Source organism: Oncorhynchus tshawytscha, unplaced genomic scaffold, assembly GCF_018296145.1.
Source record: "Oncorhynchus tshawytscha isolate Ot180627B unplaced genomic scaffold, Otsh_v2.0 Un_contig_2389_pilon_pilon, whole genome shotgun sequence".
Lineage (NCBI taxonomy): Eukaryota > Metazoa > Chordata > Actinopteri > Salmoniformes > Salmonidae > Oncorhynchus > Oncorhynchus tshawytscha.
Genome location: NW_024609777.1, coordinates 40,818 through 66,697, shown reverse-complemented (window position 1 = coordinate 66,697; position 25,880 = coordinate 40,818). Strand labels below are relative to the sequence as shown.

At 41.7% G+C, this 25,880-nt stretch overlaps 1 protein-coding gene across 5 annotated transcripts; it reads right to left on the bottom strand.

Annotated features, from left to right (window-relative positions):
• Positions 1-8,023: 8,023 nt before the first annotated feature.
• Positions 8,024-25,729, bottom strand: LOC112241033 (zinc finger protein OZF). Of its 5 annotated transcripts, none has more exons than XM_042317930.1 (4): positions 25,445-25,729; positions 11,294-11,640; positions 10,667-10,844; positions 8,024-9,487 (listed from the first exon to the last, which is right to left on the bottom strand). In XM_042317930.1, the coding sequence occupies exons 2-4, from the start codon at positions 11,297-11,299 to the stop codon at positions 8,307-8,309; spliced, it is 1,365 nt and encodes a 454-aa protein (XP_042173864.1). In that variant the 5' UTR covers positions 11,300-11,640; positions 25,445-25,729; the 3' UTR covers positions 8,024-8,306. The 5 variants fall into 5 exon arrangements, with proteins under 5 accessions (XP_042173864.1, XP_042173862.1, XP_042173865.1 ...); XM_042317928.1 differs by lacking the exon at positions 25,445-25,729 and adding an exon at positions 17,621-17,934; XM_042317931.1 differs by lacking the exon at positions 25,445-25,729 and adding an exon at positions 17,621-17,934 and having other exon boundaries at positions 11,294-11,511.
• Between the last annotated feature and the right edge of the window lie 151 nt (positions 25,730-25,880).

Here is a 25,880-nt window from a genome sequence, read left to right as displayed (position 1 = left end):
GTAGAGCATACCATGATGACCTGGGTTGTGTTCAGTAGAGCATACCATGATGACCTGGGTTGTGTTCAGTAGAGCATACCATGATGACCTGGGTTGTGTTCAGTAGAGCATACCATGATGACCTGGGTTATGTTCAGTAGAGCATACCATGATGACCTGGGTTGTGTTCAGTAGAGCATACCATGATGACCTGGGTTGTGTTCAGTAGAGCATACCATGATGACCTGGGTTGTGTTCAGTAGAGCACACCATGATGACCTGGGTTGTGTTCAGTAGAGCACACCATGATGACCTGGGTTATGTTCAGTAGAGCATACCATGATGACCTGGGTTGTGTTCAGTAGAGCACACCGGTAAAGTAGAAAGAAAAATTTGCTGCAAACAGCAATGAAATTGGGTGCTGCCTGACTTGTGAGCTGAAAGAGACCGTTGCATGGAGGCATTATACGTCCTCCCCCTTGAACATGTAACAGACAAAAAAGTTAAGTTGATAGAGCGAAGAGAAGTGGACTTATTTCAGATACCATATTGCTTAGCTTTCCTCAAAATGTACACACACACAGTTGAAGTCAGAAGTTTACATAAACTGAGTTGAAATGTGTTTAAGGTTTTTCACAATTCCTGACATTTAATCCAGGTAAAAATTACCTGTCAGTTAGGATCACCACTTTACTTTAATGTGAAATGTCAGAATGATTTATTTCAGCTTTTATTTCTTTCATCACATTCCCAGTGGGTCAGAAGTTTACATACACTCAATTAGTATTTGGTAGCATTGCCTTTAAATTGTTTCACTTGGGTCAAATGGTTCGGGTAGCCTTCCACAAGCTTCCCACAATAAGTTGGGTGAATTTTGGCCCATTCCTCCTGACAGAGCTGGTGTAACTGAATCAGGTTTATAGGCCTCCTTGCACACACACGTTTTTTCAGTTCTGCCCACACATTCTGTAGGATTGATGTCAGGGCTTTGTGATGGCCACTCCAATACCTTGATTGTGTTGTCCTTAAGCCATTGTGCCACAACTTTGGAAGTATGCTTGGGGTCACTGTCCATTTGGAAGACCCATTTGCGACCAAGCTTTAACTGATGAGATGTTGCTTCAATATATCCACATAAATTTCCTTCCTTGTGATGCCATCTATTTTGTGAAGTGCACCAGTCCCTCCTGCAGCAAACCACCCACACAACATGATGCTGTCATCTCCGTGCTTCATGGTTGGGATGGTGTTCTTTGGCTTGCAAGCCTCCCCCTTTTTCCTCCAAACATAACGATGGTCATTATGGCCAAACAGTTCTATTTTTCAGACCAGAGGATATTTCTCCAAAAAGTATGATCTTTGTCCCATGTGCAGTTGCAAACCGTAGTCTAGTTTTATTTATAGCGGTATTGGAGCAGTGGCTTCTTACTTGCTGAGCGGCCTTTCAGGTTATGTCAATATAGGACTCATTTTACTGTGGATATAGATACTTTTGTACCTGTTTCCTCCAGCATCTTCACAGGATCCTTTTGCTGTTGTTCTGGGATTGATTTGCACTTTTCTCACCAAAGTACGTTCATCTCTGAGACAGAACGGGTCTCCTTCCTGAGTGGTATGACGGCTGCGTGGTGCCATGGTGTTTATACTTGCGTACTATTGTTTCTACTGATGAATGTGGTACCTTCAAGCGTATGGAAATTGCTCCCAAGGATGAACCAGACATATGGAGGTCTACAATACGATTTTCTGAGGTCTTGGTGAAGTTCTTTTCATTTTCCCATGATTTCAAGCAAAGAGGCACTGAGTTTGAAGGTAGGCCTTGAAATACATCCACAGGTACACCTCCAATTGACTCAAATGATGTCAATTAGCCTATCAGAAGCTTCTAAAGCCATGATATCATTTTCTGTAATTCGCCAAGCTGTTTAAAGGCAGAGTCAACTTAGTGTATGTAAACTTCTGACCCACTGGAATTGTGATACAGTGAATTAAAAGTTAAACAATCTGCCCGTTAACAATTGTTGGAAAAATGACTACACAAGGCTGGGATGGACTACAGGACAATAGGCAAGCAGCTTGGTGAGAAGGCAACAATTGTTGGCGCAATTATTAGAAAATGTAAGAAGTTCAAGATGACGGTCAATCACCCTCGGTCTGGGGCTCCATGCAAGATCTCACCTCGTGGGGCATCAATGATCATGAGGAAGGTGAGGGATCAGCCCAGAACTACACGGCAGGACCTGACCAGAAGAGAGCTGGGACCACAGTCTCAAAGAAAACCATTAGTAACACACTACGCCGTCATGGATTAACATCCTGCAGCGCACGCAAGGTCCCCCTGCTCAAGCCAGCGCATGTCCAGGCCCGTCTGAAGTTTGCCAATGACCATCTGGATGATCCAGAGGAGGAATGGGAGAAGGTCATGTGGTCTGATGAGACAAAAATAGAGCTTTTTGGTCTAAACTCCACTCGCCGTGTTTGGAGGAAGAAGAAGGATGAGTACAAACCCAAGAACACCATCCCAACCGTGAAGCATGGAGGTGGAAACATTATTTCGGGATGCTTTTCTGCAAAGGGGAAAGGACGACTGCACCGTATTGAGGGGAGGATGGATGGGGCCATGTATCGCGAGATCTTGGCCAACAACCTCCTTCCCTCAGTAAGAGCATTGAAGATGGGTCGTGGCTGGGTCTTCCAGCATGACAACGACCCGAAACACACAGCCAGGGCAACTAAGGAGTGGCTCCGTAAGAAGCATCTCAAGGTCCTGGAGTGGCCTAGCCAGTCCCCAGACCTGACACCAATAGAAAATCTTTGGAGGGAGCTGAAAGTCCGTATTGCCCAGTGACAGCCCCAAAACCTGAAGGATCTGGAGAAGGTCTGTATGGAGGAGTGGGACAAAATGCCTGCTGCAGTGTGTGCAAACCTGGTCAAGAACTACAGGAAACGTATGATCTCTGTAATTGCAAACAAAGGTTTCTGTAGCAAATACTTATGTCATGCAATAAAATGCTAATCAATTACTTAAAAATCATACAATGTGATTTTCTGTATTTTTGTTTTAGATTCCGTCTCTCACAGTTGAAGTGTACCTATGCTAAAAAATTACAGACCTCTACATGCTTTGTAAGTAGGAAGCACTGCCGATTTTGCAGGTTATCAAATACTTGTTCTCCCCACTGTATACATATATATTATATACATACACACATATATACAGTATATCACAAAAGTGAGTATACCCCTCACATTTTTGTAAATATTTGGGTATATCTTTTCATGTGACACTGAAGAAATTACACTTTGCTACAATGTAAAGTAGTGAGTGTACAGCTTGTATAACAGTGTACATTTGCTGTCCCCTCAAAATAACTCAACACACAGCCATTAATGTCTAAACCGCTGGCAACAAAAGTGAGTACACCCCTAAGTGAAAATGTCCAAATTGGGCCCAATTAGCCATTTTCCCTCACCAGTGTCATGTGACTCATTAGTGTTACAAGGTCTCAGGTGTGAATGGGGAGCAGGTGTGTTAACTTTGGTGTCATCGCTCTCACACTCCCTCATACTGACTGGTCACTGGAAGTTCAACATGGCACCTCATGGCAAAGAACTCTGAGGATCTGAACAAAATAATGACCATGAACATGACCCCCTCCTCAGGACCATCTGTCAAAACGCCCAGAACATGTTCTATAAGTTATGATAGGAGACTGTGCCAGACATGCCAGAACCAACCCTATGACTATGTAACGTGTCTGTAACCAGTATATAAGAGATCTAATGGGACTGCCCTGAGGGAGCTACCTTCAGAACGGTACTTTATGCTTCCTAAGTTTGACTTTGACCTCTAGAGCATGCTGATAATAAACAATGATTCATTTAAGATTGACTTAGAGTGTACACTACATGACCAAAGGTATTTGGACACTTGCTCGTCGAACAGCTCACTCCAAAATCACTGGCATTAATATGGAGTTGGTCCCCCCTTTGCTGCTATAACAGACTACACTCTTCTGGAAAGACTTTCTACTATAAGTTGGGATTGCAATTCAGCCACAAGAGCATTAGTGAGGTCGGGCAATTAGGCCTGGCTTGCAGTCTGCATTCCAATTCATCCCTAAGTTGTTCGATGGGGTTGAGATCAGGGCTCTGTCCATGCCAATCAAGTTCTTCCACACCGATCTCGACAAACCATTTCTGTATGGACCTCGCTTTGTGCACAGGGTATTGTCATGCTGAAACAGGAAAGGGCCTTCCTCAAACTTTTGCCACAAAGTTGGAAACAGAATCGTCTAGAATGTCATTGTATGCTGTAGTGTTAAGATTTTTCCTTCACTGGAATTATGAGGATTCTGTGTTATGCACTATAGCCCGTTACCATATATGTGATTGAATATTATCTGCTGTTGGCTTGTGTGGATGTATGTAGGTGTTATGCAACATAGCTGACTTGAACCATTGTTAACAGTTTCAGGGCCATGGGCCTTTCTCATGATGGAAAAATACAGAATAACATAAAAATGGACACATACAGAACGTAGTGTAGCAAACCAGACTGTTTTTGTTAGAACTCAAACTTAACAATAACAGAAACCAGATATGTGATAACGGTATCTAGGGAATGAGTGCATAGATACTCGACACAGCAAGTTACATCTATCAACTGCAGCGCCCGGGGGCTGGTACCAGCTCGTACGACATCAACGATAGGCTGGGTGAGTCTAAACCACGCCCAGTCCCTACTCTGACAGGCCGGCTCGGAAGCAGGAACTTTTTCTGTCAGGGTATATTTATAATATCTTTGTCAAGAACAAGTCAGTTCTCTGTTTGCCCTGCGAGGTGGGACAGAGAGCCCGTATATACGAAAATTGCATTTACCACTTATTGCTTAGCTAATAAAAAATACATAGCATACAATCGGTGACTCATTGTCATATTTATCCTGATACCAGATTCGAATTGACGCAAATTTAACAGAACTCAGGGTCCTAGCCCGAACTATGAAAAACAGCCCCAGACAATTATTCCTCCTCCACCAAAATTGACACTTGACACTATGCATTGGGGCAAGTAGCGTTCTCCTGGCATCCGCCAAACCCGCCAAACTCAGTCGGCAGCGAGTCTTATACCACTCCAGCCGACACTTGGCATTGCACATCGTGACCTTAAGCTTGTGTGCGGCTGCTCAGTTATGGAAACCCATTATCACTCACGTTGCACTTTCAGACCATTATTTTCTTGCTTTTCCCACCTCTTGGATTTTTGTGCTTCAGTACTCGATGGTCCCGTTCTGTGAGCTTGTGTGGCCTACCACTTTTCAATTGAGCCGTTGTTTCTACCTAACAAAAACAGCACTTACAGTTGACCGGGGAAGCTCTAGCAGGGCAGAAGTTTGACAAACTGACGTTGGAAAGGTGGCATCCTATGATGGTGCCTCTTTGAAAGTCACTGAGCTCTTCAGTAAGGCCACTCTACTGCCAATGCTTGTCTATGGAGGTTGCATGGCTGTGTGCTCAATTTTATTCACCTGTCAGCAACGGGTGTGGCTGAAATAGCCAAATCCAATCATTTGAAGTGGTGTCCACATACTCAAGAATACGACATTGCTCGTCCTAATATTATATTTCTTAATTTGATTATTTTACTTTTAGATGTGTGTATTGTGAATGGTTAGATATTACTCTACTGTTGGAACTAGGAACACCAGCATTTCACTACACCTGCAATAAGATCTGCAAAGTTTGTGTATGCGACCATGGGAGTAGCTAGCTAGCATTGGAAAACTATTACATTGCATGCATTCTAAAGGTAGCAGTGTGACAATTTGGTTTTGAACAGATGTAGCTAGCTAGCTAACTAGTTATGTTTTGCGAAAAAAATGTAGGCCTGGCATTTGGACGTGAACTTGCTATCGTTAACTAGCTTTTGTGTCGTTGTCTGCTAGCTAGCTAGCTAATGGCTATAGTTATTTGTGTAAAAGACATTCCATAAACAATTACAGCTAGCTACCTTTTCCATTTCGTTAGGCTAGCTAGCTAGCTACCTAGCTAGCTTTCAGCGTACTTGTGTTAGCTAGCTAGCTACAGAGGCCAGCTGCTGAAAGAAGCCAACCTTAGCTAAAGCAACCAAGTTGCCAAGCAACCAAGTTGCCAAGCAACCAAGTTGCCAAGCAACCAAGTTGCCAAGCAACCAAGTTGCCAAGCAACCAAGTTGCCAAGCAACCAAGTTGCCAAGCAACCAAGTTGCCAAGCAACCAAGTTGCCAAGCAACCAAGTTGCCAAGCAACCAAGTCGCTGACCTGGTTAGAACGCTGAGATTCGTCTGAAACGAAGTTAGTCTTGTCAGAATTGCTACACAAATGTAGCACATCGTTGGTTCTTAATGGACACGTACGTGTATTTGAGTTGTCACTGTAGTGGACTAAAGCATAGGTGATTTAGATGATGTTGAAGTTGAAATGGTGCTTGAATAGTGGAGGCAGCGCCTGCTTTATTTGCGTAACTAATGCAATAGTTGTTAAGTAGTCCGAAAACGTAGGGAACATTAACTTGCTTGACTGTTCTGAAGGTCATGTAACTTTTTTACGTGCAACATTTTTTGTGAACCTAACAAGACAGATGTTGCTCTCCGGTTTCATGATTTAACAAAGGTGTGGTTGAAATGATTCTGCCACTGTCTTCTTGTCAAGGCATATGAAGTAACAGGCTAGAACAAAAAACGCAATTATCACAACACGTGGGTTGTAATATGGCTTCCCTGGTGATTTTTACCTACACACCGCTACTGCAAGTTGTAGCTTTGCCCTCATTATTTCTCCATGGTTCTGACTTTACCTGCTCGTTGCGCATTGCCTTGTATCAATCTGTGTGCTTTAGGCTAGTAGGCTACTTTGCTGAAGGACAAAATATCCCACGTGTTTATTACCACCATTGTTTATTTTGTCCAACTGTTCAAATGGAACGAATGGATATGGAAGATCAAATATGATAACTAGACATGTTATACACCACAGTAGGAATACTGTTAATAAGTCAACCAAATTTACCCAATCCGTAGTTAGCTATTAAATCTTCAGCGTTTCTTAGTGACAGTAAATCTGTAGCTAGCCTACACTACAGTTACTTTCGTTGTTACAGCATTCAGATAAAGAACAGCCAGACCAGAGCAATCAAACATTTTTAAATATTAAAACTAGATTTTAAGTTTTGACAAATAAAGATCTGATGTGGGTTAATCTTACTTCAGAAAGATCCTGGATAAGATTTGACCTGATCTACCTACTAAAGTCAAAACGTTTAACACCCTATTCACCAAACATACTGTTATCGTCTCCCTCTACCCCAGAGTCTGTTGGAACAACGTCCTCTTCAAGAGTCCAGATAGTTTTAATTGTCTGATGCCCAGTAAGTGTAGCCTATAAAATACCAGACTGATTACCGCTGCGCTAGATTTGTGTGTCGGTTAACAATTAGTGGTATGTGCATTAACATTAGGATATTAATACATTAAAACATTGGTTTAGGTGTTATTATATGATCGGTTGAAGTCATTGCGTTATTCATAAATGATTACTCACCTGATAACGTAACATACTACATTAAATGGAAAATTATTACTATAATAATTCAATATTTTATCATTAACAATCAAGTTATTACATTAACCGTTGTTACAAGATAGCATACATAGTTCTTGCCTTGATCTCATGGATATTATTACTCAATGTATAATTGTATAATTGATTCATTTTAGGAACAAATCAATTTAGATATTATTAAAGTTCTTGTTTAGAAGATAATGGCTTGAATTTATTGATCAATTGAATACATGAGTTATTTTAATTGAAACTTTATTTAACTAGGCAAGTCAGTTAAGAACAAATTCTTATTTAGAATGACAGCCTACCGGGGAACAGTGGGTTAACTGCCTTCTTCAGGGTCAGATGACAGATTTTTACCTTGTCAGTTTGGGAATCGATCCAGCAAACCTTCCGGTTACTCGCCCAACTGCCGCCCAATATACACCTATTGTTCAAACATTCTACATAATGACATTTTAATAATAATAGTGTCATAAGTATATGAAAGAACATACAATTATCAACCCCCCCCCCAACACACAGGTTCACTATGACATTATCTATGATAACATTTATCCATTTAGATCTATATGTGATATTACATAGACACAGGGGAGACCTGATCCTAGATCAGAGCTGCATATTATGCTGCACAGAGGTTACCATGGTGATCAGACTGAGGCAACTGTTTAAGAATGGGAGATGGATATGACTGTTCACTAGATGTTTTCCATTGATCCTTTATTTAGGGATCTGAAAATTGTGTCAAATAGGAGGGAGTTGAAATATGGCAAATTTGAGCTTTCTGGTGTTTTTTAATTTGCCCTAAACGAGCAAAGCTCTCTCCACATAGACAGACATAGGGTTTCTCTCCAGTGTGTGTTCGCTGGTGTGAAATCAGGGTCCCTGACTCAGCAAAGCTCTTTCCACACTGATCACAGCTATAAGGCTTCTCTCCAGTGTGTGTTCGCTGGTGTGTATTCAGGGTCCCTGACTCAGCAAAGATCTTTCCACAATGATCACAGCTATAAGGCTTTTCTCCAGTGTGTGTTCGCTGGTGTGCAGTCAGGGTGGAAGCTAGAGCAAAGCTCTTTCCACACTGATCACAGCTATAAGGCTTCTCTCCAGTGTGTGTTCGATGGTGTATAGTCAGGGTGGAAACTCGAGCAAAGCTCTTTCCACACTGATCACAGCTATAAGGCTTCTCTCCAGTGTGTATGCGCTGGTGTTTATTCAGGGTGGAAGCTAAAGCAAAGCACTTTCCACACTGATCACAGCTATAAGGCCTCTCTCCTGTGTGTATGCGCTGGTGTATAGTTAGTTTATCTGATACAGCAAAGCTCTTCCCACACAGATTACAGCTATAAGGCTTCTCTCCAGTGTGTATGCGCTGGTGTCTAATCAGGGTGGAAGCTACAGCAAAGCTCTTTCCACACTGATCACAGCTATAAGGCTTCTCTCCTGTGTGTACACGCTGGTGTACAATTAGGGCTCCTGCATTAACAAAGTTTTTCCCACAATCAAGGCAGCGGTAAGGCTTCTCCCCTTCATAAATTCTCAGATGATATTTGAAGGTGTTATATGCAGCAAAACTCTTCCCACACTGATCACAGCTATAAGGCTTTTCTCCTGTGTGTGTTCGCTGGTGTGTAGTCAGGTTGGAAGCTCGAGCAAAGAACTTCCCACACTGATCACAGTGATAAGGCTTCTCTCCGGTGTGAATACGCAGGTGAATTATGAAGGACCTCCGTGTAGTGAAACTCTTCCCACAGTCAGAGCAGCTGTGGTGAGATTTCTTCCCTGTACGTCTGTGCTGGTGTTTGAGGTATTCTGATTGGGAGACACTCTTCTCTGCCTCGTCAGCAACATGTTGTTGTTGAAGCTCCCCAGATGATAAGTCCCTCCCACTGAGAGGAGGAGAGTCCCCTGTGAAACAGACATTGAAACAGACATTGAATAACTCGGTTTTGGAAATATGGGTCCATAAACAAACATCAACAATATATCATTATACACTCAGTGGACAGTTTATTAGGTACACTCCCCAGTTCATGAAAATAGGTCACTCCTACAGACAGTGAGTCACGTGGCTATGGCTTGCTATATAAAGGAGACAGACAGGCAGAGACATTAAGTTCCTGTTTGATTGAACATCAGAATGGGCAAAACAAGTGACCTAAGCGACTGAGCGAGGTATGATCGCCGGTGCCAGGCGCGCCGGATCCAGAATCTCAGAAACAGCCGCCCTCCTGGACTTTTCACACACGACAGTGTCCAGAGTTTACCAAGAATGGTGCATCAACAAAGCAAACATCCAGTCAGCGGCAGTCCTGTTGGTGAAAACAGCTCATTGACCAAAGAGGTCGCAGGAGAATGGCAAGAATCGTGCCAGCTAACAGGCGGGCCACAAATAGACAAATAACAGCGCAGTACAACCGTGGTGTGCAGTGTGTGGCATCTTGGAACGAAAAACTCTCAGATCCTCGTCACTAATGGGCTATTTCAGCAGACGACTACACTGTTTCACTTCCATCGGCTAAAAACAAGAAGAAGCTGCTCCAGTAAGAACGCAATCACCAACACTGGACAATTAAGGAGTGGAAAGAAATCCAGGTTCCTTTTGCTTCATGCTGATAGCAGTCAGATTTTGTCATAAGCAACATGAGTTCATGGACCCATCTGCCTGGTGTCAACAGTACAGGGTGGTGTACTGATGTGGGGGATGTTTTCCTGGCACACGTTTAGGTCCCTTGATACCAACTCAGCAGCACAGTGTATCTGAACATTGTTGCTGACCAAACCCAACAGAGTATCTTGGGGATGAGATGGAACGGGCTGTTGGCAACATGAATGTGGCGCTGTCCAATCTGCAGCAACTGCGTGATGCCATCGCGTCAGCATGGACCAACATCATCCCCGTGGTACGTTGCAGAATCCACACGCCGGACAATTCAGGCAGTTTTGGAGGAAAAAGGGGGTCTGTTCCGGAACCAAACGGGTGTACCTAACATACTGGCCACTGAGTGTATATGGTTTATCAATCAATTAATAGAATTTGCAGAATGAGATTGTAGTATAATTCACACACCCCCCCATTGTTCTTACTTGATGAAATCAAATCTCCATCCTCGTGTCCTTCTCTCACAGCTCCACTCTGCCCTGGTGTTTTCCTGCAGTCGACCAGCCGCACAGACACCCTCTTCAGACCCAGCAGTAAGGAGCTACCAGGAGAGTTGTGACCAGGGGACTCCGGCAGGGTGGAGGGGGACGGACTAGCTCTGTCCTGGTGACCACAGAAAGTACCAAACAATTGATTACTTTAGTCTAAATCTCTGATTGATTGGTGCCTCCTTATAATACCTCCTTTCTCCTGAAGTGTGTAATCGTTCACTACTTTCCACAAAAGTACAGTTTTTTTCCAAATAACTTTGGCACATTTTTCAAATGGAAGATGTTTATTTTTTTTCACTCTTAAAACAAATGTCAAAACTGATAACTCTTAATGCCCTGGCTTATGTTCAGAAACCTATGAGAATAATTGGAGTTCACCCCTGAGATAATATTGATTGATGCAAGTTGGTGCAGACAGAGATGGTCACCTCACTTCGAGTCCTTAGGAAACTATGCATGTTTTTTTAAATGTATTTCTTACATTGTTACCCCCAAGAAATCTTAAGTCTTATTACATACAGCTGGGAATAACTATTGGATATAAGAGCGACGTCAACTTACCAACATTACGACCAGGAATACGACTTTCCCGAAGTGGATCCTTAGTTCGGACCACCACCCAGGACAGTGGATCTAATCCCAGAAGCCGAACCAAAACAATGTTGCCGCAGAACAGGCAGACTGAGCAGCCTCCTGGTCAGGCGCCGTAGGCGTGCACTTTGCCCACCGTTTCCGAGTAGACTACTCGCCAATGTCCAGTTGCCTTCCAGAGGGATTGCCTTCCAGAGAGACATCAGAGATTGTAACATTCTGTTTCAAGGAAACATAGCTCTCTTGGGATATGTTGTCAGAGTCGGTTCAGCCACCGGGCTTCTTCATGTGCCGCACCGACAGAGATAAACACCTCTCTGGGAAGAGAAGGGCAGGTGTATGCTCCATGATTAACGAATCATGGTGTAATCATAACAACATACAGGAACTCAAGTCCTTCTGCTCACCCAACATTGAATTCCTTACAATCAAATGCCGGCCAAATTATCACCCAAGAGAATTCTCATCAGTTATCGTCACAGCTGTGTATATACACCATCAAACAGACGACAGCCCTCAAGGAAGTTCACTGGACACCATCTATTCTGGGGCTGCATTTATTGTAGCTGGGGATTTTAGCAAATAGAATTTATGTAGCCTTGTTCTCAAATTGTATCTGCCTATTGATTGCAGCACTGGCAATACACTCAACCCCTGCTACTCTAACTTCCACAATGCATACAAGGCCCTCCCTTTGGCAAATCCGACCACAACTCCATCTTGCTCCTACAGTCTTATAGGCAGAAACTCAAACAGGATGTACCTGTGACTAGAACCATTCAATGCATGTCTGTCCAATCAGAATTCACGCTTAAAGATTGTTTAGATCACGCGGATTGGGAAATGTTCCGGGCAGCCTCAGAACAACATCAATCTATACGCTGACTCGGTGAGTGAGTTTATAAGGAAGTGCATTGAAGATGTTGTACCCACTGTGACTTAAAACCTACCCTAACCAGAAACTGTGGATGGATGGCAGCATTTGGGCAAAACTGAAAGCGCGAACCACCGCATTTAACCACTGGGAATATGGCCGAATACAAACAGTGTAGTTATTCCCTCCGCAAGGCAATCAAACAAGCGAAATGTCGGTATAGAGACAACGACTCAGACGTGGCAGGGTCTACAGGCAATTACGGACTACAAAAAGAAAACCAGCTACGTCACAGACACCGACGTCTCGCTTCCAGACAAACTAAACACCTTCTTTGCCCGCTTTGAGGATAATACCGCGCCACAGTCGCGGCCCGCTAACAAGGACTGCCCCCCCTCAGTGGCTGGCGTGAGTAAGACATTTAAACGTGTTAACCCTCGCAAGGCTGCTGGCCCAGACGGCATCCCTAGCCGCGTCCTGGTGTGTTTACGGACATATTGAATCGCTCCCTATCCCAGTCTGTTGTCCCCACATGCTTCAAGATGGCCACCATCGTTCCTGTACCGAAGAAGGCAAAGATAACTGAACTAAATGACTACTGCCCGTAGCACTCACTTCTGTCATCATGAAGTGCTTTGAGAGACTAGACAAGGATCATATCACCTCCATGTTACCTGCCACTCTAGACCCACTTCATACCGCCCCAACTGGTCCACAGACGATGCAACCACCATCACACTGCCCTACTGTTGATTTGCACAGATTTTGATTAAAAGGAGCATAATAGAATCTATTCTGGATGCTTGAAACTGGTTTGTCCTGATGTTAGCAAGCATGCATTTGCTCACTGCAGTGCACAACATGCAGTTTACATTTGTATTGTTTTCTCAGCCACAGTTTGAGTTGTGTCCTGTCTGACAGTGAAATATGGTAGCTTGGACTACAGAGTAGCTAGCTAGTGTTGCAAAAGCCAAATTGCATTGCAAGGTAGTATTTCGACACTTTCCACATAGTTTGATGTTGGTTTTGAACTGATGTAGTTAGCCATCTATGTTTTGTGGAAATGTATAGCACTGGCTATCGTTAGTGAACTAGCTATCGTTAGTGAACTAGCTATCGTTATCTAACTTCTGTGTTGAGGTTATATGTTGTTGTCTATCTCTAGCTAGCTAATGGCTGAAGTTATTTGTGTAACAAATCTTCCATAAACAAATATAGCTAGCTACATTTCTTTGCATGTTCATTTGCTAGCTTTCAGCTGACTGGTGTTAGCTAGCTATTTACAGAGGCTGGACTTAGGACAAGCAAGCTAACATTGGCTAATAGCAGCTGTATTATTGCAGAGCAACATAGTTGCTGACCACCATCATGCGTTTCCACCTCCTCATTATCATATTACTTTCTTGAGCGTGCAGAGGCGTTGTCAACAGTTTCGTGAAATATGTTTCATTGTGAGATCATATTAGTATCGATGTTCCCCAATAGATTTCACTTGGTTTCCCAAGTTAAGCATTGGTTAGCTACAGGAACAGGGTTGGAGAGCCAATGGGCATACAGAGTTTGGGTGGAATATCACCTGTCGTGCAGCGAGAGCATGCTCCTCAAACAGTGGTTGATGTGTGGAGTGAAATGTGTTTTTATATTTATTTCTTAGTTGCTCATATTAAGCGCATGCTCTGTAAAAAAGAAAAAAAGTAGCCTACCTGGTCGGTGTGCTGCCACCATTTGCTGTTCAACTGCGTAAGGATGACATGTCTTCGGCTTGTCACCAAAAGCACTCACAAACTTCTACAGATGCACAATCGAGAGCATCCTGGCAGGCTGTATCACCGCCTGGTACGGCAACTGCTCCGCCCACAACCGTAAGGCTCTCCAGAGGGTAGTGAGGTCTGCACAACGCATCACCGGGGCAAACTACCTGCCCTCCAGGACACCTACACCACCCGATGTTACAGGAAGGCCATAAAGATCATCAAGGACAACAACCACCCGAGCCACTGCCTGTTCACCCCGCTATCATCCAGAAGGCGAGGTCAGTACAGGTGCATCAAAGCTGGGACCGAGAGACTGAAAAACAGCTTCTATCTCAAGGCCATCAGACTGTTAAACAGCCACCACTAACATTGAGTGGCTGCTGCCAACACACTGACTCAACTCCAGCCACTTTAATAATGGGAATTGGGAAATGTAAAATATATCACTAGCCACTTTAAACAATGCTACCTAATATAATGTTTACATACCCTACATTATTCATCTCATATGTATACGTATATACTGTACTCTATATCATCTACTGCATCTTTATGTAATACATGTATCACTAGCCACTAACTATGCCACTTTGTTTACATACTCATCTCATATGTATATACTGTACTCGATACCATCTACTGTATCTCGCCTATGCCGTTCTGTACCATCACTCATTCATATATCTTTATGTACATATTCTTTATCCCCTTACTTGTGTGTATAAGACAGTAGTTTTGGAATTGTTAGTTAGATTACTTGTTGGTTATTACTGCATTGTCGGAACTAGAAGCACAAGCATTTCGCTACACTCGCATTAACATCTGCTAACCATGTGTATGTGACAAATAAATGTGATTTGATTTGTCTGTTTCCCCCTGTTCCCTTTCCTGCCCATTTGATAATGGGCCATTCTAAATCAGAACAAGATTAAATTGAGAATAGTCTGATGGGTGAAACTCTGACCACTTGATGTGAGAACAGCTGTACAGCCTGAGGCGAGGAACAGAACACAAGCTTCTTTCTTTTTTTTGGAACTGCCTGAAATCATCAACAGGCTACAGTCACATTGTGCAGCCCATATATGTTTTGATTTCAAATACATTCTAGAAGGTTTATCAATTCAGTTCAATTTGCTTTATTGGCATGACGTAACAATGTACATATTGCCAAAGCCTATTTTGGATATTTACAATATAAAAAATGAGAATCAAAATTGTCAACAGGACAACAGTAACAACAATAACCAAGGGTCAAAATAACCATACATTCAACAATAACAATAAGCATACAGTAGAGGACATGTGTAGGTTGACTGGTCTGTCAGACACTGTCCCTCATCTTATGGCAGGCAGCGATGTAGTGCGCTGCCACCCCACAGCTCTCTGTGTCCTCTCCCAACAGGACGGGTAGCCTACTCTCATCAGAGGGGTCTTTAAAGCCTTGAATAAGGGTTTCAAATTTGGGGAAATGATGCACTAATTGTTTTATATTTTTTACATTTTGTCAGGAAATGCAACTCTCAGGTTCTGCTGTTGTGCAGTGGTTGCACAGCCTTTCCTCTACAGGGAGCCATGTTTTCCTGTGTCTACCCTTCTCAATGGCAAGGCTGTGTTCACTGAGCCTGTACTTTGTCAAGGTTTTGATCAGTAACTATGGTCAAATATTTAGCCACGGTGTACTGTCGATTTAGGGCCAGATAGCACTGCATTTTGTTTTGTGTTTGTGCTTGTTTTTCCCAATAAGCAATGTAGTTCTGTTTTGACTGTTTGTAATTTGGTTTATTCTGATTGATTGGATGTTCTGGTCCTGAGGCTTCAGTGTGTTAGTAGAACAGGTTTGTGAACTCAGCTCCAGGACCAGCTGGATGAGGGGACTCTTTTCTTTGCTCAGCTCTTGGCATTTATCATTTATAACTAAAGTTGCCAAATAACTCCAAATGTAGCATATAGGACCGGTTTCAAATGAACACTTTTACGCTCAAGATGGCCACTTCATATTCGCTCCAGAATGGGAAAAATATCCTATTTTATTCAGCTAAGATCAATTATATTCTTCTTACTATAAAAATGATTTAATGTAAAAGAATGACATGGGCCTTAAGTATATTTTGTCAGCTAAATGAACAAGCCTACAGCCTTTTCCAGCAGCATACCACACTGCGTCTGAAGCTAAGCTGGGATGGTCCTAGTTGGTCCCTGGATGGAAGACTGGATGCTGCTGGAAGTGGTGTTGGGAGGCCAGTAGGAGGCACTCTTTCCTCTGGTCTAAATATCCCAATGCCCCAGGAAAGTGATTTGGGACATTGCCCTGTGTAGTGGGACATCAGCTGACTGGAGTAAGCTAGCTATTTACAGAGGCTAGCTGCTGGATTTTGGACAAGCAAGCTAATAGCAGCTGTATTGTTGATGACCAGTTTAGATAACCTCAGAATTTATCATTCTCAGAAATTCTACAAAAAAATGAACTCATTGTTGGTTCCTAACGTAATGCATGGAATGTGCATGTGAGCGATACATTATGAATTGTAATCAAATATGTTGCACCTACAAACTTAGTCAATCCATTTTTTATGGTAACTATATGCTGGTTTTAATCTGACTTCTAGACTTTGACCTCGGTGGGTGCAGAAAATACTCACCAAGGTAAAGTTGGTTTTCTATTTCAGACATTCGCCAAGCCATTTAAAATGGCAAATTTCAATAACTAATGCATTGATCGTCACAGCAACAAAAATAGATATGGTTTATTCTATAAAAATGTCTAGCATACTTTTACAACCTTTGTTTTGATCTGATATAAATACATAATCTAGAAAATGCCATTTAAAATGGTATAAATCAATAACTAATTTGATACATGCCCTCTATCGAATCAAAACTGGAATTTCTACTCAAAACAAAGGTTGTAAAAGTATACTGGACATTTAATAGAATAAATCATACCTAGCTTGATGATTGTCATAATCAATGAAAACGTTGATTTATATAGATTTTATGTATCTATATCCAATCTAAACTGTAATGTTTACTCAAAAGGTTGTAAAAGTATGCTTGACATTTATAGAATAAATCATATCAATTTGATGATTCTGTGACAAACGGTGAATGAGATTTATACAATTTTAAATGGCTTTTGGAGAATGTCTGTCCGAATGTGTGAATATAAACTCCAACTTTCCCTTGGTGAAAACTCAATTGCTAAGGACCCTACTAGAAATCCGGTATATGGTACTCCGTAACGACTGGACAGATCATGATGAGGTGGGGACTGTGTTGTGTATCTCCAATCAAGCTAATTTGCAAGATTTCATCGAAATTGGTGTAATAATGGGAGGGAGATTTTAATTTATCATTGAGCTTCAACCAATGCATGAGACGTAACATGCATCATCTCAATGGCCAATACATATCATCAGCAATACAGAGTTTATATACATCACTGGTGTAGCCTATGCTTAATTATTTCTCCATGGTTCTGACTTGACCTGCCGGTTGCGCATTGCGTGTATCAATCTGTGTTCGATTGGCTACTTTGATGAAATTACCACCATAGTTTATTTTGTCTAGCTGTTCAAATGGAACGCATAGATGTGGAAGATCAAAGAAAACGAGACCTAGACATGTTATACACCACAGTAAGGACACTGTTCATAAGTCAAGCAAACTTACCCGATCCATCGTGGAAGCGATTATTTCTTCAACGTTTCTTAAAATAAAACACATGAAACTAAATGTGTACGGTAGTTACTTTGTCACCGTGTTCAGATAAAGAAAAGCTAGACCAGCGCAATCAAACGTCCTTTTAAATATCAAAACTGGATTTAAGTTGTGACAAACAAACGTCTCATGTAGACTAATCTTACATCAGAAAGATCCTGTAGAATTGTATTTGGTTTGAAAACTAGATAGAGGATGGTAACAAAGAACTTCCTGTTGATGCTTTTCGGCTTCTTCTGTGGTGTTTAAGAGGTGCCGCCACCTACTGTACACAGTCATCAACACCTCTCTTCAAATGGGTGAAGCAGTTTTGGGAGTGTAATTTATTGCTAGAAAATAACTGTTTGTATTGCCTCAAACATATTGTATGTTAAATTAATGGCAAAAATGTAGGCTATTTTTGGTATATTCAATACATCATTCATCAATTTAAATGGTAAATTATTAGATGTATCACGTTTTTTGTCACCCTCAATGCTTGTAAATGCATTATGTCCACATGTGGTTGTATTATTTTAAAATGGGCAAATACAATAAAAATCACAACAAATCATAAGATGTTTATATAAACAACTAAAATAGCTTGCAGCCTCTGACTGGCTGAGGTTTGCTGGAAGGTGGCAGGCTGAATATGACATTAGAGAAATTCCGTGTTATTGTCTTTCAAATGAGCTCATGGCAAGATGGCTTTTTAGGGTTTATTTGTATTTATTATGGATCCCCTTTAGTTCCTGCCAAGGCAGCAGCTACTCTCCCTGGGGTCCATCAACATTAAAGCAATTATATACCATTTTAAATATTACAATTCATACCACTTTTCACAACACATTGTGTTCCCTCAGGCTACTTCTCTACTATCACATATCTACAATACAAAATCCATGTGTACTTGTGTGTAGAGTGCGTGTTTTATGTGTATGTGCGTCTGTGGGTCTCTTCACAGTCCCTGCTGTTCCATAAAGTGTATTTGTATCTGTTTTTTAAATCTGATTCTACCGCTTGCATCTTGTACCTGATGTGAAATGGAGTTGCATGTAGTCATGGTTCTATGTAGTACTCTGCGCCTCCCATATTCTGTTCTGGACTTGGGGCCTGAAGAGACCTTTGGTGGCATGTGTTGTGGGGTATGCATGGGTGTCGGAGCTGCCCTCCAAGACCTCTACAGCACCCAATGTCAGTGATGCAAGAGGTGTCACTGCAGTACCTGGTTTGAATCCAGGCTGCATCACATCCGGCTGTGATTGGGAGTCCCATAAGGGCGGCGACACGATTGGCCCAGCGTCGTCCAGGTTTGGCCGGGGTAGGCCGTCATTAAATAGTTAAATAAAGGTTACATTTCTAGTAAATGTGTTACTATTCAACTACTGCTGTATATACACACTATTCAATCATAATTATTGTACAGATATAGTAGATATTCTATCCACACACTGTCCATGGAGTTGGTTCTTTCTTTGCTGCTATAACAGCATCCACTCTGCTGGGATGGCTTTCCACTAGATGTTGGAATATTGCTGTGGGGCCTTGCTACAATTCAGCCATAAGATTATTAGTGAGGTCGGGTACTGAGGTTGGCCGATTAGGCCTGGCTACAGCTTGCATTGCAAATCATCCCAAAGGTGTTTGATGGAGTTGAGGTCAGGGCTCAGTGCTGGCCAGTCAAGTTCTTCCACACCAATCTCAACAAACCATTTCCGTATGGACTTCACTTTGTGCACCGGGGCATTGCCATGCTGAAACAGGAAAAGGCCTTCACCAAACTTGCCACAAAGCTGGAAGAGCAAAATCATTTACAATTTCATTGTATGCTATAGCATTTCGAATTTCCTTCACTGGAACTAAGGGGCCAAGCCTGAACCATAAAACATCCCCAGACAATTATTCCTCCTCCACCAAACGTTACAGTTGGTACTATGCATTGGGGCAGGTAGCGTTCTCCTGGCATCCACCAAACCAGATTGGTCCATCGGCGGTGAGCCTTACACCACTCAAGCCGACACTTCGCATTGCACATGGTGATCTGAGGCTGACCAGCCATGGAAACCCATTGCATGAAACTCCCGACGAACAGTTATTGTGCTGACATTGCGTCATTAACGTTCTTAATGTTGGAACTGAGAACTAACTATTTTTACGCGCAACGCGCTTCAATACTCGGTGTTCCCATTCTGTGAGCCTGTGTGGCGTACCCCTTCTCGATGGAGCCATTGTTGCTCTTAGACGTTTCTACTTCACAATAACAGTAACAGCACTAACAGTTGACCGGGGAAGCTCTAGCAGGGCAGACATTTTACAAACTGACTTGTTGGAAAGGTGGCATCCTATTATGGTGCCACGTTGAAAGATCCTGAACTCTTCAGTAAGGCCATTATACTGCCAATGCTTGTCTATGGAGGTTGCATGGCTGTGTGCTCAATTTTATACACCCGTCAGCAACGGGTGTGGCTGAAATATCCAAATCCAATAATTTGAAGGGGTGTCCACATACTTATGAATGTACTGTATTTATACTCTGAAACTAATATTTATATATTTCTGAATTCCATTCTTTTACTTTTAGATGTGTAACATTATTGTTGTGTATTGTTAGATGTTACTGCACTGTTGGAACTAGGAACACAAGGATTTCACTACACCCTCAATAAGATCTGCTATGTGTATGGACCAATACAATCTGATTTGATTTGTTTTCTCAGCTACAGTTTGAATTGTGTCCTGTCTGACAATGAAATATGGCAAGATCTTACCATAGCGTGGACTATGGAGGAGCTAGCTAGCGTTTGTGGTAGAAATTCCAACATTGTTACTCAAATTACCTTTTTAAATTAGAATGTATTATTCAATTTGTAATTTCACACAGTCTGTTGGCCTGAGAGGAGCCTCTGAGGCTTAATGCTGGCAGTTGATTTATGATGCCTTGGTGATAAGACCTAAACACTACATTCCATTGCATGATTAGTGTCTGTGTCAAATGCTGGTCTGTCTGCCAGGGCCAGGAAAACTCTCCCCCCAGTTTCTCTTTCCCACATCACAAATGGACACTGGACTTCATCTGTTGAGGGAAGGATCTAGTGTCCTATGCATGATCTTTTCTGTATAAACAAGCAGTAAATGTCCTAGAGACAGACATTTGGCGCCATGTAAATCTTGCCGTCTGTTGCTTTAAAGCACAATGTACCATTGTATTATTTCACATATCTTTTTCATGAGGACTGGGGAGGGCTATACAAAGTTGTAACCTTTGTAGAAATAAATATAAAAGCTTCTCCTTTGATTAGAATAATTACCACAACACGTTGCAAAAGTCCACTGCATTACATTGTTATAAGGTAGCAGCCTGACAATTTGGTTTGAACTGATGTAACTAGCAATGTTTTGTGGAAAAATGTAGGACTGCCATGTGGACATGAACTAACTGTTGTTGTCTACTAGCTAACTAATGTCTGCAGTTATTTAAGAAACAACACTTCCATGAACAATTAAAGCTAGTTACCTTTCTTTGCCTGTTCGTTAGCTAGCTAGCTACAAAAGATAACTTAGCTGCTGGACTTTGGACAAACAAGCTAACTTTAGCTACTAGCAGCTGTATTGTTGCCAAGCAACAGAGATGCTGACCAGGCTAGAACTCTGAGATGAAGCTGAAAATAAACTAGTATCAGAAATGCCACAAAAAGATCACACATCATTGGTTCATATGGGATGGAAATGTGTATCTGAGAATGAGAAATTATCAATGTAATAAACAATGATGCATCTACAAAATGTGTCAATCCAACAAGTCCAAAGGTCACTTTATAGAAGCTATATGTATGACTCCCTGATCAAATTAAGGCGAAATAAAAACAGGTGTTTTAATCCAAAACAAGAATTTGAGCTAAACAGGTGCAGAAAATACTCTAAACTCACGGTTATAATATAATGGAATATAACAAAATAATAATTGTCCAAATGATATTTTTTGAAAATGTGTTGGTAGTGAGATGTGTATATCACAGTTACTGATCAAAAAATAGTAATAATTTGAAAAGGGGCAAACATCATGCTGGACTAGCGCATCGTTGGCCATGAATTAAAGGCTTTCAAACAAGCATTTTAGTCAGGTTGCCTAGTGTAACGGATGTGAAACAGCTAGCTAGTTAGCGTTTCAATCGGTGACGTCACTTGCTCTGAGACCTTGAAGTAGTGGTTCCCTTTGCTCTGCAAGCGATGGGTAACGATGCTTCGTGGGTGACTGTTGTTGATGTGTGCAGAGAGTCCCTGGTTCGCGCCCGGGTATGGGCGAGGGAACGGTCTAAAGTTATACTGTTACACTGGCACAACTAAAACCGTGTACTGTATCAATCTACAAATTGGTTGAGTCAACACACAGAAATCGTTACCATGGATAGACACTTCATATTTAGCTTCGGTTGATGGGACAAAATCGTTTATGGCATCTTTTAGTTGTCACTGTTGTTAGACTAGGGGCGGCAGGGTAGCCTAGTGGTTAGAGCGTTGGACCAGTAACCGAAAGGTTGCAAGTTCAAATCCCTGAGCTGACAAGGTACAAATCTGTCATTGAAAATAAGAATTTGTTCCTAACTGACTTGCCTAGTAAAATAAAAAAGACTAAACCTCAATGATTAGCCCTGTTATCTTTGTGATTTGCGGTAATACTTCCTGCGCTACGCAGAGCAGACTGTGAAGGAAGGGTCTTCTTCTTTGGTATTATGGCGGTTCGCTAAAAATGGTAATAGATGCATGGCGCTACCTACTGATTTGTCTGTTTATCAGCCTACTATTCTGTAACATGAGTCAATTACACTTTGTGAAAAAAAATGCCCAACCAACTAACCCTACACCTATTCAAACCTCATTATTCCACTTCTTTGGCCCTCTGATTCAACACCAGGCCAGCAGACTGGGAGGACGGAATATTATTGTTCAAAACACCTTGTAACTCTGCAGTAAAATATTGTACACCCAAGTTCTCTGCAGTTGCCACCACATCATCTATCCACTGTGTTTTATATTCTATTCCTGCGGTACGGTTGACAACCATGGCCATGAACGTCAAAAAATAGATCTTACTGAAGCATGTTATTCCTGTCACTCTAGTGACCTCAGCCTAATCACAGGGATCCTCTCAGGATCCCTCACCCTGGACCCATCTTCCTCTAGTACTCTCTTCACTGCCTCAGCATACAACACCTTCTGCACTACTGTGATCCTGGTAACCTCAACCTGTCTTTCTCTCACCGGACACATCTGATCTCCAGCACCATGTGTACCCCTACAGTTTACACACACAACTTTTCACATCAATACTACACATACCTTTCTCTCAGGTCCTCCTGCACACTTCTCACATCTAGAAATCTCCCTGATACACACTGCTGGAAGGAAGTAGTCAAGGAAGGGAGTTTGTGTTTATACAGGAAGTACCGCCCCCACTTAACGTCAACCAATCATTTCCACGTTGAGCTAAACAGAGCTTTAGATCTCGCCAGCTTGTAGAATTAAAACAAAAAAATGAGTTACCTTTGGCTCGTTCATCCATCCCAATGGAAAAATGTGGGTTTTGGAATAAATACCGAAAATAAGATAAGCACAGGCTTGAGGAGATCTTATATGTTTGTTCTATGAGATAATAGCAGTCAGTTAATATGATCTTATGATTTATATGCTTTTTTTATAACATAAATTCTTCAACATTCACAAGAAGTGACGTTAACTGATAAAGATCGTAGAACGAAACCTATAATATCTCCTAAACCTGTGTTTACGACAGACCTTATTTTTGGCATTTATCCAAACTCCCTACAAAAACGGCATAGGCTTTGACCTGTGAACCATGGCAAAATCAGTGCCGAAAATAGATGCCATTACTATTTCTCTACATGGTGGAAAAACATTTGGAACCATTTCCTTTTTTTGGCCGCTAGGTTTTATGGGTATTATGACTAGAGGTCGACCGATCAGCATGGCCGATTAATTAGGGCCGAAGTTTTCATAACAATCGCACTTTGGTGCGAAAAGTGCAAATCAATCCCAGAACAACAGCAAAGGACCTTGTGAAGATGCTGGAGGAAACAGGTACAAAAGTATCTATATCCACATAACCTGAAAGGCTGCTCAGCAAGGAAGAAGCCACTGCTCCAAAACTGCCATAAAAAAGCAGACTACGGTTTGCAACTGAACATGGGGACAAAGATTGTACTTTTTGGAGAAATGGCCTCTGGTCTGATGAAACAAAAATATAAAGTTTTGGCCATCATGACCATCGTTATGTTTGGAGGAAAAAGGGGAGGCTTGCAAGCCGACGAACACCATCCCAAACGTGAAGCACGGGGGTGGCAGCATCATGTTGTGCATCTCAAGATATCAGTCAGGAAGTTAAAGCTTGGTCGCAAATGGGTCTTCCAAATGGACAATGACCCCAAGCATACTTCCAAAGTTGTGGCAAAATGTCTTAAGGACAAAAAAGTCAAGGTATTGGAGTGGCCATCACAAAGCCCTGACCTCAATCCTATAGAAAATTTGTGGGCAGAACTGAAAAAGCATGTGCGAGCAAGGAGGCCTACATACCTGACTCAGTTACACCAGCTCTGTCAGATGGAATGGGACACAATTCACCCAACTTATTGTGGGAAGCTTGTGGAAGGCTACCCAAAATGTTTGACCCACGTTAAACAAATTAAAGGCAATGCTACCAAATACTAATTGAGGGTATGTAAACTTCTGAGGGTAATTGAGGGTATGTAAAATCCTTATCTCTACAATTATTCTGAAATTTCTCATTCTTAAATAAAGTGGTGATCCTAAGTGACCTAAAACAGGGAATTTTTACTAGGATTAAACGTCAGGAATTGTGAAAGACTGAGTTCAAATGTATTTGGATAAGGTGGATGTAAACTCCCGCCTTCAACTGTTTCAAAACAATCCAGATGTCTTTGTTCCAATGTTTTTTCAAGTTCTAATGTAAATAACTACGTCAAAACTATTTTCTTTTAAGACATATGATATTGGGATTACTCTGAATATCACACATGGACATTTCCTATGGGCGGATATGGAATCATTCAATATCCTGTGATAGGCCTATGTGGACATCTTATTTTCTCAATATGACGACAAATACTGACAGTAGGCCTACATTGTGTATTTTAAGCTCTAGACTGAGGTCCAATTCAGGGTCTTGATATGCTAAAAAAGGACAATTTCTGATGCTTATTTTCGCGGAGGATATGCTCAATAATTTGACTAATATTACCTCCATATCATTCTTCGACACTAGCTATCATTGTTGTATTACTTCCGCATAAAGTCGCGCGCACACAAGCACCGTAACTGGTAGCCTAGCAACAGAAATCACCTATTTTCAATGGTCGTTTTCTTTATTTGGGCGCAACAAATTAGTGTATAAACGCTGTGTGGTCGAACTGACATCTGAAGAAACAATTTGAGGTGTTCAAAGAAGTTAACCGGTGCCTTCAAAGCCTCTTAATGGCCAATATACAGCATCAGCAATCCAGTGTTTATATACATAATTGGTGTCGGCGATGCCTAATTATTTCTCCCTGGTTCTGACTTGACCTGCTGGTTGCGCATTGCCTTGTTTCATCAATCTGTGTGCGATGAGCTAGTAGGCTACTTGGCTGAAATTACCACCGTGGTTTCTTTTCTCCTGCTGTTCAAATCGAACTCATGTATGTGGAAGATCACACGTGAAAACTGGACCTAGACATTTTATACACCACAATAGGTAAACTATTAATAAAAGTCAACCAAACTTACCCGATCCATCGTGGAAGCTGACGTTACTGTATTCTTTAAAAAATAAACAACGACACTAAATGTGTATGCTAGTTACTTTCTTTGTCACAGCGTTCAGAAAAAGAAAAGCTCGACCAGAACTTCATAAATATCAAAACTCCATTTAAGTTGTGACAAATGAACGTCTCATTTAGACTAATCTTACATTAGAAACATCCTGCAAAAACCGGTTGAATTATATTTGGTTTGAAAACTAGATAGAGGATGGTAACAAAGTACTTCCTGTTGATGCTTTTCAGCTTCTTCTGTGGTGTTTAAGAGGTGCCGCCACCTACTGTATATAGTCATCAACACCTCTCTTCAAGTGGGTGAGGCGGTTTAGGGAGTCATTATGCTAGAAAATACTTTTGTATTATATCATGAATCTATTTAAACGGTACATTACATGTTTCACTGT